Here is a 16,934-nt window from a genome sequence, read left to right as displayed (position 1 = left end):
AGAACATTACTTATTATACAGTTAGGCAACATAGAACATTACTTATTATACAGTTAGGCACCATAGAACGGTACTTATTATACAGTTAGGCAACTTAGAATGTTACTTATTATACAGTTAGGCAATGTAGAACATTACTTATTATACAGTTAGGCAACTTAGAACATTACGTATTATACAGTTAGTCAATGTAGAACATTACCTATTATACAGTTAGGCAACTTAGAATATTACTTATTATACAGTTAGGCAACATTACTTATTATACAGTCAGGCAATATAGAATGTTACTTATTATACAGTTAGGCAACTTAGAATGTTGCTTACTATACAGTTAGACAATGTAGAACGTTACTTATTAAACAGTTAGGCAACTTAGAACATTACTTATTATACAGTTAGGCAACTAGAATATTACTTATTACACAGTTAGGCAACATAGAACATTACTTATTATACAGTTAGGCAAATTACTTATTATACAGTAAATAAATGATAAATGGAAGAGTTAGGCAATGTAGAATATTACTTATTATACAGTTAGACAACATAAACCATTACTTATTATACACTTAGGCAACCGAGAACGTTACTTATTATACATTTAGGCAACTTAGAACGTTACTTATTATACAGTTAGGCAACTTAGAACATTACTTATTATACAGAATGTTACTTATTATACAGTTGGGCAACCTAGAACATTACTTATTATAGAGTTAGGGAACCTAGAACATTACTTATTATACAGTTAGGCAATGTAGTATGTTACTTATTATACAGTTAAGCAACATAGAATGTTACTTATTATACAGTTAGGCAATGTAGAACGTTACTCATTATAAAGTTAGACAACGTAAATTGTTACTTATTATACAGTTAGGCAACATAGAACATTACTTATTATACAGTTAGGCAACTTAGAACATTACTTATTATACAGTTAGACAATGTAGAATGTTACTTATTATACAGTTGGGAAACCTAGAACATTACTTATTATAGAGTTAGGGAACCTAGAACATTACTTATTATACAGTTAGGCAATGTTGTATGTTACTTATTATACAGTTAAGCAACATAGAATGTTACTTATTATACAGTTAGGCAATGTAGAACGTTACTCATTATAAAGTTAGACAACGTAAATTGTTACTTATTATACAGTTAGGCAACATAGAACGTTACTTATTATACAGTTAGGCAACATATAATGTTACTTATTATACAGTTAGACAACATAAACCGTTACTTATTATACACTTAGGCAACATAGAACATTACTTATTATACAGTTACGCAATGTAGAACTTTACTTATTATACAGTTAGACAACGTAGAACAACATAGAACGTTATTTATTAAACAGTTAGGCAACATAGAATGTTACTTATTATACAGTTAGGCAATATAGAACATTACATATTATACAGTTAGGCAATTTAGAACATTTCTTATTATATAGTTAGACAAAATAGGACGTTACTTATTATACAGTTAGAAAACATAGGATGTTACTTATTATACAGTTAGGCAACATAGAATGTTACTTATTATACAGTTAGGCAACTTAGAACGTTACTTATTATACAGTTAGGCAACATAGAACATTGCTTATTATACAGTTTGGCAACATAGAACATTGCTTATTATACAGTTTGGCAACATAGAACATTGCTTATTATACAGTTTGGCAACATAGAACATTACTTGTTATACAGTTAGGCAACTTAGAACATTACTTGTTATACAGTTAGGCAACTTAGAACATTACTTGTTATACAGTTAGGCAACATAGAACATTACTTGTTATACAGTTAGGCAACATAGAACATTACTTGTTATACAGTTAGGCAACATAGAACATTACTTGTTATACAGTTAGGCAACATAGAACATTACTTGTTATACAGTTAGGCAACATAGAACATTACTTATTATACAGTTAGGCAACATAGAATGTTACTTATTATACAGTTAGGCAATGTAGAACATTACTTATTATACAGTTAGGCAACAGAGAATGTTACTTAGGCAACATAGAATGTTACTTATTATACAGTTGGGCAATGTAGAACATTACTTATAATACAGTTAGACAATGTAGAGTGTTACTTATTATATAGTTAGGCAACATAGAACATTACTTATTATACAGTTAGGCAACATAGAACATTACTTATTATACAGTTAGGCAACTTAGAACATTACTTATTATACAGTTAGGTACCACAGAACGTTACTTATTTTACAGTTAGGCAACTTAGAGCGTTACTTATTATACAGTTAGGCAACATAGAATGTTACTTATTAAACAGTTAGGCAATGTAGAACATAACTTATGTTAGACAATTTAGAACGTTATTTATTATACAGTTAGGCAACATGGAACATTACTTATTATACAGTTAGGCAATGTAGAAAGTTACTTATTATACAGTTAGGCAACGTAGAACTTTACTTATTATACAGTTAGGCAATGTAGAACGTTACTTATTATACAGTTAGGCAACATAGACCGTTACTGATTATACAGTTAGTCAACTTAGAACATTACTTATTATACAGTTAGGGAAATTACTTATTATACAGTTAGGCAACCTAGAACGTTACTTATTATGATAGGATGGCTTCGGCTTCTTAGTAGAACAAATTGCCAGTGAGACGAATGTTCACAAGATCTTGGATCAGTAGGGAATATGATAAAAAGCTACAAATAATTCTCTAACATTAAATTCATCATAAAATTACCACTGCTATCTGATGGGGTTACTTAACATTGTACTCACCCAGTAACCAACTTGAGGAAATGCATTGCTCTTTATAATTAAGCAGAAGCACATGAGCAGGTGTAGTTTGTCATAAAACATTATTTTTGCACCATTTGCTACCTGGATTAGCCCACTAGGCACAGATGTTTATCCGGAGTAACTTGAAACACCACCAAGTCAAGTGATTAACTTCAAATCAAACTGCTTCCATCCCATCGTTTTCATTTATGATATCTACTTCCAGATTCTTTTACTCTTCATTTCCTTGTGAGATAATATTCATGCATGTGTAGCAAGGAGTTGTACTAAAATGTACATTAATATCTTCCTATTTAAGTTATAAAATGAGATTGTTTGTTGTACACAATGTTCTACCCTTGTTATATGATAAACATGCCATGCTGTCCCCACGTTTATCTCATCTCTTCACCCTGCACCCCCTGCTGCTGACTGCCTGTCTGTGCTGTTAGTAAATGTGTAGTAAGCTGATTTTAAGAACTTCATTACCAAGTGAAAAACTACCAACATAGCTAATATACATTTGCAAGGAACAGTGCAACATTCAGCAACTTCCAGTAACATATATATATATATATATATATATATATATATATATATATATATATATATATATATAATTTCCTGCCTTGAAGATAAAATATTTCCATAAAATGATATAACCCGAATTAAACAGCTTTGTCCTTAATAGATGTCACAAACATGTCTGTGCTGTGCATCACAGTACCTCTCTATCATTATATGTAGTGTTTTCTGTTCAGATATGTCTGTGATAATGGCATACGGACATCACACACTGTTACATTCTTTGTGGTATCATTACTAACAGAAATGTAATCTTGGACATTATAGGAACATATAATTAAAAAAATGCCTGCAGCAGTTGTCACTGTCACACAAAGCCAGAGGAAACTGCAAGGTGTTCATATTTACAAACAAAAAAATTGTAGCTGGTCGAGGTATATGCATGTCTGCTAGCAGTAGTTATAATATTACTGTGAGAGTCAGTGATGTTCCCACTTACTGGAGATTTGTGCCCAATGTAAGGATAATCTTCCTTTTTCATTAGCCCCTTAGCTTTCTTGATATAGTCTATGGCTTCTTCTAAATAGTGGGGTTTACAAGGGTTTTTAAAACCTCCACAGTCCATGACCTGCTGTTCGCTCAGATTGTACAACTGCTTGTGTCTAATGCAGTACCGAGACTCAATGGCTGCAACCTGTGAACAATAAAGAATGTATAGTGGTTAATGGTTAACACCAAAGTTTGCAATGCGCAGCAGCTGAACAAGTTTAAGGGCTCATGGATCTGCAACATTAGACATTTCTTTTTCATCTAAACAAACCATAACTTTCATTGACCTAAATATCATATTTAAACTGATGTTTCAGTTTCTTCTGTAAATTCTGTTCCACCACACTCTGCTAAGATTTACTTATATCTGTACATTCAGGGCAAACTAAAAGACGTGGTTGTTACTATTACGATCTTTCAGCTTCTGCAGTACCTCACAAAAAGTTTCCAAAAAAGTCTTACAAAACATTAGGGAAATAAAGGGGAATTTTTTGTTCTTGTGTTACGAAAATGACCAGTTGGTATAACTACTTCTGGTAGAACAGCATAGCTCTGCATAAGTGTGGTCAGTGATGATATCTGTGCTGTTCTCATGGCACTGGTTTCACTGGCCTTAGCATACAACCCATCCATTTCTCTCTTTCTTTGTTCAGTGGAATGTTTTGTCAAAGTTGTGTTGAATAGATGCTTTACTATTTATATCTTCTGCAATCAAAATCTTCTTCTCCTTCAAAAAATACCATCTCAGTATATTTTTTACTGACGAAGGACATTTGAATGTCACCACACTCTTCCCCATCACATATACTGCTTTTCTCCCTCATTGTAAAACACAATTAAAAAAGGCAGTCTTCATTAGACATAAACAAATGTAAAATTAACACTATTTAAAACTGCTAGTATAACATTTAAAGACTTCTTAAAAGAGTCCTCTGAATCAGTACCCCATATCAGGGAAGGTAGTTAACTGCCCAAAATCAGAGTGAAATAAACCAGCCAGCATCTGCCACAAGTTTCTTATCTGGCACCTGGTTAGGGAACTGCTAGCACCATGTCACTCCAAGGGACATGTTACTCATGGTCTTGACAGCCTGTATTTGTACTTTATCTGTTACCCACCACACTGTCTATATATGGCTACCACAAAATACATTATACTGCAAGTAGGTGCTGTCTGCAATCTATGAAACTGCAACCTCACCTTCTTTCTCTGAATAGTATCCATGATAGCCTCATGTACATGGGGTGCCCCCAAAAGTACCTGAATATACTGAAGTGTCACATGTACGATGAAGTGGTTGAGTCGTGCGAAGTGGTTGAGTCATGCTTCCTGCTCTTTCCTGTAAACTGTTATAATCAGCATCTCTTCCATCTCATATTTAACCAGTTTTGTACCCTAAAAGAATATTTTTCGTGATTCTCATTGAACCGTGTGTAAAATAACCCCTTTCTTTGTACTCGGGGAAGGACAGTGTATTGGCTATCAATGGTTATCATGTAACCACCTGAAGTGAATGTGACTGCCCAGCAACAATTGCAATCTAAAAGGGAGAAAGAGATAATGCAGATTTGTGCTTGCTGTGGGTTCAGAATGGAATTAAAAAGTAAAGCTGTTTAGTAAAAGAAGAGGCAGCATTTTAGGGGAAACTACCTGGCTTCTCACTGCCCTGAAGAGGTTTTTGTAGCATAGTGAGAGAAGCTGTATTTTGTTCCCACTGGGTGAAGTTGACTTAGAAAGAGACAGACTACTTTCCTGAAATTTGGATATAATCTATGGGAAGCAGCTGGAGATGAAGAAAGAGAAAGGAAGATGTTTGATAATACTGGGAATTTCAGTTTTGGAGCCTAAAATGAAAACTCTCACCCCTCGATGGAATAATCAGAGCTGCAGTTTGCTCACCTGTTGCCCGGTGTCCATACCTCTCAAACTGCAAGCACAAGAAATCTGGACAAAGTCAAAAATAATGGGGGGCAAAGGTCCAAAAGTCAGTACAGGATTTAAATATCACTCTTATAAACTTAGAAATGTAATATATTAAAATATTCTGCATTAGCATGCATTTACTGAAGGAGATGAAGTCTGAAACTCAAATGTCCATTATCATTTAGCTACTTCCAGTCTTGATGATTTGCCACAAAACCATACTTTTTTTAGGGACAGACCAAAATAAGAGGCAACAATCTGGACATATGGACAGTTGAGAGGTATGTCAGTGCGATTTCCTGACCTGGAACCAAAAAAAAAAAAGATTCATGCCCCAAAACCTTGCTTTGACCCCTTCAACCACCCTTGCTATGCCTGCTTCTAATATTTGAAATAAGCTGCTGTGGACAGGCAGTGACCCAGCACAGTAATGTCCAGTCGTGCTTTATAGTTTTTGGGCAAAAGAAGAAAGCCATGCTTTCATTTTGTTTGGACTCAGCATAGTCAACTGCATGTGGTCCTCCTCAAAGACTGCATGATATTATTTCCAAGTAAGTATTTTTATTTATATTTTCTTAAAGAAAATTGCATATGCATGCTGTTTCATCCTGTAATGTATGCTTCCAGTCTGCATACCTCTCAACTGTCCATATTTTTGTAGAGTGTACCAATTTTTTTTTCTCCTATTGCTCAGAAAATTTGTGTTTTTTGGCATATCAGTGAGGATTAAGTTGCTAAATAATGAAATACTTTTCAGTTTCAGATTTCATATCCTTCAGAAAAAATGCATGCTAATGCAAAATCTACTATTCTAGCAACTTTCTTAGTTTATAAGAGCAATAATTTAAATCTGTCCCTGGTTTTGGGCCTTTGCCCCTCTGTTATTTTCGGCTTTGTCCAGATTTCCTGAACTTGCAGGTTGACAGGTATGCCAGCTTGTTAAAGGGAAAAATACATGGTAGTGAGGGTACAATTGTACATTCCCCTCAATATATATCACACTGATAACTTTTTTGAATATACCTAGATTACTGAAGACAATTCATTATTTTAAAATAGTCTGGTTTAAAACAGCTGTTATTACCCACAGAAGCGGGTCTTTCCATATATTCTACCCAGTTAGAGTGTGCTGGTTTGATAACTAATAGTAAACATAGTTTAATAGAAATTACACTCTGTGCTGAAGATGTAGGAAGAAGAGGCAATACTGAAAAAAGTTTATAACAATCGACAAAACATAATTTACATGCATCTTTAGATAATATACAATTTAAATACATTTTATATAATATAATAAACTTAGTTCACAACCGGTACAATAAGCTCAACACTACTGTTATGCATGGTTTCCAAACTGTGCTTATCACAGTCATATTTAAAATTACATTAGGTATTTACTTAAACAGACATTCAGACCTAACAACTGTACCATCCCCTTAAGTGATAACTGTCTCAATAGACAGTAATTCTCCATTCAAGCAATGCAACTCTCTGTAATCAAATCAAGTTTCACTTCACACAAGACAAAATGGAAAGTCAGCCTACTAGTCTCCCCTCTTTTGCCAACATCATAGGTATCCTAGAGCAGTAAAACAACTTTATTATTTATTTATTCATTTGTTTTATTTGACATTTGTTTTCTGTGAAAGGCAGACTGGGATAATATCCTGTTTTTAGCAGAGACCTATGGAGAAAAGCTCCACATTGACACAATATGGTTACCTTTTAAATAAAGTTATTACAAAGCTTAACACATAAGAATATGACATATTAACTATGTAAAATGCCAGCTTCAGCTCATACAGTGTGATCCTATACATACAGAGTTGAAATATTTGGACAGAAATAATAAGCTAGAAAAGAACATTGTCGATAGGTTCATAGTGATGAGATTAAACACACTGAGTAAACTCTTTGGAGCAGAGATGACTACCTAATATAACCTAAGCAAAAATGTATCTGTCCTTTGTCTAAGAAATCGATTTTACTAATTCTCTCTCGCTCAACGTGTTTAAAGCAGCCTTTTGCTTAGAGATAATGAAAAACGAAACAAAAAAACAAGGAATTCTGGGGGATTTGCACTAACATACCACACATAATACACCTAGTCCTGACACATAATATAATCTCATATGCTGACCATGTAAATAAATCCTTACCTAAGCCTCCTAGACCCCCAAGATTAGGTCTCAGCAAAAATTAAAATCAAACATTGCATCACATGATATTTCACCTTTAAGAAATAGACAGCATGAGACAAAGGGCCTCAATTCCAGTACACCAGACACCTCCAGAAACAAAAATGGTGCCGTGATTTGTGCCTCCATAGAGAGTCACATGGATTCCTTACTGACTAGGCTCAACATAAACAAGGTAAAAATGAATTGTTTTTCAACTTCCAAGATCTCAGACATCACAAGGGCCTTTAGTACTCTTGCCCCTGACAAATATAAAAATGACATGGTAGTTACACACATGAGGTGAATTATATAGGGTGAAAAACCCTGAGTGAGATGCAGGGAGACATATCTGAGCTCTCAATGCATATTGCAAATACAGGCAAGTCCATGATATGGTACAGAATCCTCCCGTCTCCAAAAATGATGCATAGGTGCAAAGAAAAGATTATTGGCTACAAAACTGGATAAATAATTGGTGTCATTCTAGGAAACTCTAGTCTGTGTTAGCATGGAATGAGTGCTTTGCAAGGAATAATGAACATTTCAATCTAACAAATGTATCAATATCAAAACAGGATCACATTTAGATGGCTCTGCTCAGTGATAGAAGTTTAAGACAAATTGCCCAACCATGAGGCACTCCTGCATTTGTAAGGCATTCTTATACGTATAATCACTGAAATGTGGTTTAAATGCCCATTAAGAAGTCCCTCCATACCTGGGTTACCTCCTACCATGCCTTCAGACCTAAGGGCAGCTGTGGTGGTGGTGTGTTTGTATTTGTCACAGACCATATCACCTCCAGACAGATTCCCAGAGACCCATAAATGGAACCTATCAAACTTCAAATCACACTAAACAAAATCAACTATCAGCTTATCGCTTGATATAGGACATTTTACAAGACTCCATAAGTTCATGTGACATTCCTAAATGTCATGAATGAGCAGTCCATAAATAAGAACTCCATTATTTTGGGAGACTTTAACTACCCATCAGTTTACTGGAATACTTGTACCTACAATGTAGGAGATGCCCAGAGGTTTTTAGAGCTAATAAATAAAAACTTAGTGGATCATTTTATTAGTAGCCCAACCAGAGGAAAAATATTCTTAACCTGGTTCAGTAGTGTAGTGTCATCATGCAAATCTCCTCTAGAAACTCCATCATTGATCAGCTCAAACCTGATTTTCTCATATTGAGGATGATGTCACAATATGAACAAAAATGATTCATTTCAACAACTGGCTGTCTTTCTGGTCTCATTCTAAGGGAATCCAATATTTCTAAGCTTGGGGGGACATGATTAACAGACAACAGTGGTAAAAAGGGCATTTTATATTGGTCATCTCATAATTAAGGGCATTGCCTCTAGAAAAAAAGAGTTTATAACCCCCCCTGTACTCTTCCCTCATCAGGTCAAAAATAGAGTACAATGCTCCCTTTGGTATGTTCCTTTCCAAACACCTGCAGCTGCTCCCTTTGGTATGTTCCTTTCTGCTCCCTTTGGTATGTTCCTTTCTGCCCCCTTTGGTATGTTCCTTTCTGCCCCCTTTGGTATGTTCCTTTCTGCCCCCTTTGGTATGTTCCTTTCTGCTCCCTTTGGTATGTTCCTTTCTGCTCCCTTTGGTATGTTCCTTTCTGCTCCCTTTGGTATGTTCCTTTCTGCTCCCTTTGGTATGTTCCTTATCAAACACCTGCAGCAATTGGAGAGACCACAAAGGTTCCTTATGAAGAAAATTCAGGGTCTTCAAGATCTCTCTTATGCGGACAGACTGAAATCATTGTTACTTTACTATGTGTCATTCAGACTGCTCAGAGGTGACCTGTGTCTTGCATATTGCAAGTCAAATGGCACACGGGTAATTTGCTCATCAACAGAACTTGCTGGAGATGGGTAACCATAAATTCACCCCAGGGGTTCCACCTATGTCCCTCTTGGATAGTAACAACAGGTGCTTATTTTAGTGTCTGCTTGAACCAGACACCCTTGGGAACACTGGTTGAACTTGGCTAGGCTTGTAAGGCACCTGGGGCCATTAGGCTAGTAACCTCCTATGATTCTATGATTGCTATGGTAAAGATGGTCTGCACCTTTCCTCTTTAGGGTTTCAAATACTGGCAAAAACTTTATCTTCCCCCATAGTGCCTTTTTTCAAGGCAATGCAAATTGATGAACCTACTGACATAGCAAAATCAACTCAACTGAACCTCAAGGTATCACTGCTCAATGCCAGAAGTCCAAATAAAAAAGTAACTCCCTGCACACCCTCCTCACTCAAGAGAATATAGACATCTGTGTAGTTATGGAGACATGGTTTAAAGTGGCACAGAGTATCCTGGCAGTGCCATCCACACACTGCACAGACAAGGGCTAAAGGTGGAGGTGTCTCAGTATACATCAGTAACAAGCATACCTCTAGGGTGGTCAAATAGGATAATATGCTGGAGTTCCTCCACGTGCAGATCACCATAGACAAAAATCCTGTACCATATTCTAGCCAGGTAAAGGTCACATTCCATGGTGCAAGAAGCTCAAAATACATATGTGGACCTACTGGAGATACTTACCATCCGACCTAACACCATACTCATGGGAGACATTAATTATCCCTCTGCAGATAGGGAATCCTACATGGCCTCAAATGTATGGGCACATAAGACACCTGCACTTCATAAATACAAAAACTCTTGACCAAATAGTGAATATTCCCATTAGAGGTCCAGTATACTGGAGCACATACTCACAAATATGGGAGAATGCTGCTCCCTTCAATGTCTCATCCTCCCTGGTAAGGTCCTTCCATAAAGATGTTTCCTTCAAAATCAAAAGATGCTCCATAATCCCATTAAAACCAGTAGCAGTTAGGAACTATTCCAAGGCAAATTACCTTTTATTAAGTGATGGTTTGTCAAAATTCCATGCCTCTCCAAACCCTGAGAACACACCAGCCTATGCTGAATTGCTCTCAGAAACTCTATATAGCCATGTCAATGGCTGCAAAGTGGTCACTGTACCTACCAGACATAAACTAGAGACTAGCACAAGAAACAAAGCACCCTTGTGATATACAACAAAAGGGAAAATATGGGAAAATCAGGAAAGGCAATTCCTATAAAGGTAACAACTTTGTCATCAAACGAAATAGGCAACTGAGAAGGCTAATTAAGTCAAGCAAAGTCAAGTGTGAGGTTAAGATAGTCTCCCAGGAGAAATATAACCATAAGGCCTTCTAAAGCTATGTCAGTAACCTCAAGGGCATCACACAGCAATGTGCTGAACTGGTGTTTAATGGTGCCACATTCACTGAGCATGATGATATAGTCAACTTATCAGAAAAATTCACTTCCAACTTTTATCCTCTCTCAATCCCCTCCATTCCCCCAAAAATAATCTCGACCATAACCCCACCACCTATAACTGGGGAGCATGTACTGGCTGCACTCACTAAAGCCAAGTACACAGCCTGGATGTCCCCCAATAATATCTCAAGATTCCTCCCAAGCAGTCTAAAATATTAAGTCTCAGGTCCCCCTGGAGTCATTATTTAACTATAATCTTAAATCAGGCTGTGCCCCATGTGAATGGAGAACCATGACAGTCATTGTCTTTCAAAAGGGTCTTCAACAGATCCTGGAAACTACAGACCCTTTAATCTGACTAGTTTTAGTTGCAAAGCCATGGAAAAGATTATAACAGAAATTATCAACAATGACATAAGAAACCTCCAAACGCTGGATTCATCTGACTTTGACTTGGTCAAAGGAAGGTCACGCTTAGTGAATGTGATGGACTTGTTTGAAAATGTCCTTATAAGGCAATGGATGAAAGGAAAATGGTGCATCCTGGCGACTTCGATCTGGCGAAAGTATTTGCTGCAATACCCCACTCAAGCATCATTGAAAAACGTATAGCACTAGGTATAAACCTCTTTATAACAAAGTATTTCATGCAATACTCCATTCAAGCATCACTGAAAAACATATAGCACTAGGTATAAACCTCTTTATAACAAAGTATTTCATGCAATACTCCATTCAAGCATCATTGAAAAACATATAGCACTAGGTATAAACCTCTTTATAACAACGTATTTGCTGCAATACCCCACTCAAGCATCATTGAAAAACGTATAGCACTAGGTATAAACCTCTTTATAACAAAGTATTTCATGCAATACTCCATTCAAGCATCATTGAAAAACATATAGCACTAGGTATAAACCTCTTTATAACAAAGTATTTGATGCAATACCTGACTCAAGCATTATTTAGAAATGTATAGCACTAGGTATAAACCTCTTTTTAACAAAGTATTTGATGCAATACTCCACTCAAGCATCATTGAAAAACATATAGCACTAGGTATAAACCTCTTTATAACAACGTATTTGCTGCAATACCCCACTCAAGCATCATTGAAAAACGTATAGCACTAGGTATAAACCTCTTTATAACAAAGTATTTGATGCAATACCTGACTCAAGCATTATTTAGAAATGTATAGCACTAGGTATAAACCTCTTTTTAACAAAGTATTTGATGCAATACTCCACTCAAGCATCATTGAAAAACGTATAGCACTAGGTATAAACCTCTTTATAACAAAGTATTTGCTGCAATACCCCACTCAAGCATCATTGAAAAACGTATAGCACTAGGTATAAACCTCTTTATAACAAAGTTTTTGTTGCAATACCCCACTCAAGCATCATTGAAAAACGTATAGCACTAGGTATAAACCTCATTATAACAAAGTATTTGATGCCATATCCCACTCAAGCATCATTGAAAAATGTATAGCACTAGGTATAAACCTCTTTATAACAAGCTGGATAGCTAGCTGGCTCACTGATAGGACCCCAGAGGTTAGAATTGGTGAGGCTGCCTCCACAAAGAGGCTGTTCTGCAGTGCAGTCCCCCAGGGCTCTGTGTTAGGCTCACTCCTTCTACCTGCCTACCTTAACCATACTTCCCTTGGGAGGGAAAACATACACATGTTTCTAAATAAGTACAATAAAAAAAAGCTGAACATTTTTGTACAAAGAATGTGGCACTGATTTCTGTTTTTCTGACTGACAGTATACCCTTAGTGTAAACTGACTCCGATCTCCTGAATCCATATATGAACATGAATAAGTTGTTAGAAGGACACCTGTAACATATTGGGTCCAATTACTCTGCAGTAGTGACATTTCCCAAATTGTTTCTACAAAATGTGTCACACATTGCAACAAGTACACAAAGTATGTGCTACAGATGGTCAAGGCTATGAATGGAAATAAAATTAAATAGAAAAAAGTGCATAGATGTTACATGAATGTTACAGATGTTTTTGTGCTGCAGGCTATTATAAACATACACAATCTTGTGCAGAGGATTGATATCAGGCAGTAGCAAATATTAATTAGTTGCAGTTTTGAGAACCTAAATGCATAATAATATTCATCATGGTAACATTTGAGAGGTATGTCTACCCTATCACATCTTCCATTGGTCCTTTATAGTTCCTGGGCTGCAGCAACCATAATAGAGCACAACAGAATATTTGTATCAAGATCACAGTCTGTAATAAAAAAATCTAGAAAAAATGCTAGCGTCAAAAACACTCCCCGACCCTTACTTAACTTGAAAGCATTCTCCCCCTCAGTTCAAAAAGATATCTTGTGATATTAATCAGAAACAGTGGAGAGTATCCAGTCTCACATATTATCAGCATTTAGAAAGCTTGAAGTGGTCTCAGACCTTGCATGCAACTGGAAAAAGACTGTCCCAATTTGCTAACTTGAGCACAGGGAAGGGAGCAATAGGCAAAATGAATGAGGTTGACTTCCTTAATTACTAACATCTCACAGTAAGTACCCCTCTTCTGGAGACAGTTGACAGATACTAGGGTTAAAATGCAATTGTTCATGAAAAAATGGGAATGCAGTAGATTTGCTTGTAGGCTATAAGACTATAATTGATGAAATACTAGTGCCCTTAGCATTATGTAGTTTAAAACATAACCAAGGAAGTACTAACCAGCCTTTGCTGATAGATATTTACTTGTCGGCTATGAGAATGTACAGGTGTAGTCAATCCTTACAACGGCAACATATCACAGCGTGATTAAGGCAATAATGGTACCTGTACTGACATAAACTAGTTAGCGCTTACCAACCTGCTTTAATACTGACATAAACTAGTTAGCGCTTACCAACCTGCTTTAATACTGACATAAACTAGTTAGCGCTTACCAACTTGCTTTAATACTGACATAAACTAGTTAGTGCTTACCAACCTGCTTTAATACTGACATAAACTAGTTAGTGCTTACCAACCTGCTTTAATACTGACATAAACTAGTTAGCGCTTATCAACCTGCTTTAATACTGACATAAACTAGTTAGCGCTTACCAACCTGCTTTAATACTGACATAAACTAGTTAGTGCTTACCAACCTGCTTTAATACTGACATAAACTAGTTAGTGCTTCCCAACCTGCTTTAATACTGACATAAACGAGTTAGTGCTTGCCAACCTGCTTTAATACTGACATAAACTAGTTAGTGCTTACCAACCTGCTTTAATACTGACATAAACTAGTTAGTGCTTACCAACCTGTTTTAATACTGACATAAACGAGTTAGTGCTTACCAACCTGCTTTAATACTGACATAAACTAGTTAGCGCTTACCAACCTGCTTTAATACTGACATAAACTAGTCAGTGCTTACCAACCTGCTTTAATACTGACATAAACTAGTTAGTGCTTACCAACCTGCTTTAATACTGACATAAACTAGTTAGCGCTTACCAACCTGCTTTAATACTGACATAAACTAGTTAGCGCTTACCAACCTGCTTTAATACTGACATAAACTAGTTAGTGCTTACCAACCTGCTTTAATAGACAGCCAGAGAGACACAGAGGCTTTAATGAGAGGAAGGGAGGGCAGTAGAACTGCTGGAGTTTGAGTTTATGCACTATTAATTATCAGTGGATGGGGTTTGTCTCATTTCCAACAAATGCTACTGTCTTCAGTTTTGCTCAGTGGCTGCAGCTACCTATGGATGGTAGACAGCAGGAGCGGACAGAGGTTTTTGATGTGGATAAAGGAGAGGAAACAGACACCTGGAAAGAATGACTGAGACAGTGGAAGTCAGACATGTTAAGCAGAAGAGATGTCAGCTAGAAAGAATCAGGGGACTCATGAATATCCACATATTCAGAGGTTCTAGACTGCAAAAGGATGTCAAGGTCTGAGGAGAGGCTCAAATCACACAGTGGGTACCCTTGGATTATTTTATACAACAGAGGATCGATACTCAGGATTGACCAAGAGATCAGAGGAGAGCTTCAGTGAAGTGTGACATCCTTGAATCACAATGAGGAAAGCTTTGCAACCTTAAAACTATAACAGCTTTATTCAAAGAACATGAACCTCTGTAAATAATATGACGTGAAATAGGTGGAAACCATTCAAAAAGAGAGGGGGTGGCATAATTTATAGGCACATTGGAGGAAAGTTAAGTATAGTTATACTACAAAGAAGAAGGGAGACTATAGCAGAGATTTCTCTCAAACCTGAGGAATGTAATGAAGTTTGTGACACATTAAATAACATAAGGAAAAGCCCTGTGATATGAAACATTCAGTAAGACTAAATCATAGATGGCATGTCCTCAGCCTACTTACACTGTCAGGGCAGGGAGAGTACAAAGTATATATACTGGAAGTGTAGGGTGAAGTTTAAAAGGAAACTATCCTAAAAGAATGTCATCACAAATCCCAAAAATAATTCTCTTTCTCATGGGAATCATGCCTTCATGGAGCGATGCTACCTTTGAGGTTTTGGACATAGCTAAAGAAAGCTTTGTGGTGGTTTTGTGCCTGGGAGGCTATCTTTACTTCAATTTTGGCTATAGTAAACTTAATTTACCCTTTTAGTTGTTTTTTTTTTTTTTGATTTAGAAGACTGTTCTTATCAAGCTGGGTGTACCACTTCCTAATCCTGCCTATCACTTTTTTTTATTGTGTTGTAAAACCTGTTTATCTTTAGATTCCATTAGGATGGTCTGTTCTTTGAGTTAGTTCTGGGTTAATTTAAGGTGGGCACAGATGTCTCTGTGCTGTTATTGACAAGATTGTACAGGGTTTCTGTGAACAATTCTGCATAGCCAGCAGTGTTGTCAGGGTTTAGGTTTGACAGGTTATCACTTAGTAGTAGGATGTTTGCCATAGAGTAGCTCCTAAATGTTACAGGGTTTGCTGGGGTCACATAATTCATTTTTATATGAAGGAGACCGCTTTGTGGTCTGACCTTACCAGAGAGGACACTACACTGGGCTGGGGGGGGGTGCAGCATTCTCCCTTACTTGTGAGTACCAGGTAGAATATGTTTGTACCTCTAGTGGGCATATGGACTATGCGGAACAATGTGTTTGCATTTTGCAAAGTCTAGGAATCTCTGAGCCTATAAGTTTGAGACCATATAAGCATTCCAGTTTATAGTGGAATAGTTGAAATTGCCAATGAATATTGTATTGGTTTAAATTATGAAACTTGTCACTAAGTCCAAGCACAAATTATCGGTTACTTGGGTCATGGAGGGTGACCTATAGCTTGCAAGGATATGATATAGGGCTTTGTTTATGCTAATCTGGACATGGAGAGGCTCAAGTGCGTCATCCATTCTGATTAGTCTTGAGGTGAAACTTTTGTTGCTATAGATTAAGACACCTCCACCTTTGGCCCCTACCACTGCAATAGCTGGCCTAAATGTGTGGAAGACACTGAAGCCTTGAACTGCCAGAGTACTGTCTGTAGCTTTAAACCATATCTCAGTAACTGCAAAAATGCCTACATTCTCCAGGATATGAAGAGTGTGGAGGGAATGAAGGTTCATGTTTAGGTTCCTGGCATTGAGCAGTAGCACATTTTGATTCCCTTGGGTTGCTTTTTTTCCTATATCAGAAGGTTTT

General features: G+C 36.6%; 1 protein-coding gene across 1 annotated transcript in view; it reads right to left on the bottom strand.

Annotated features, from left to right (window-relative positions):
- Positions 1 to 16,934, bottom strand: part of LOC122788063 (ervatamin-B-like) — a 395,874-nt gene that overhangs the window by 266,516 nt on the left and 112,424 nt on the right. The window contains exon 4 of the mRNA XM_044054984.1: positions 3,814 to 4,008. Within this exon, the coding sequence (XP_043910919.1) occupies positions 3,814 to 4,008 (195 nt within the window). The remainder of the gene's footprint in view (positions 1 to 3,813; positions 4,009 to 16,934) is intronic.

Source organism: Protopterus annectens, chromosome 13.part0 (assembly GCF_019279795.1).
Source record: "Protopterus annectens isolate FY-2018-M chromosome 13.part0, PAN1.0, whole genome shotgun sequence".
Taxonomy (NCBI): Eukaryota; Metazoa; Chordata; order Ceratodontiformes; family Protopteridae; genus Protopterus; species Protopterus annectens.
This window is presented reverse-complemented; position numbering and strand designations above follow the sequence as displayed.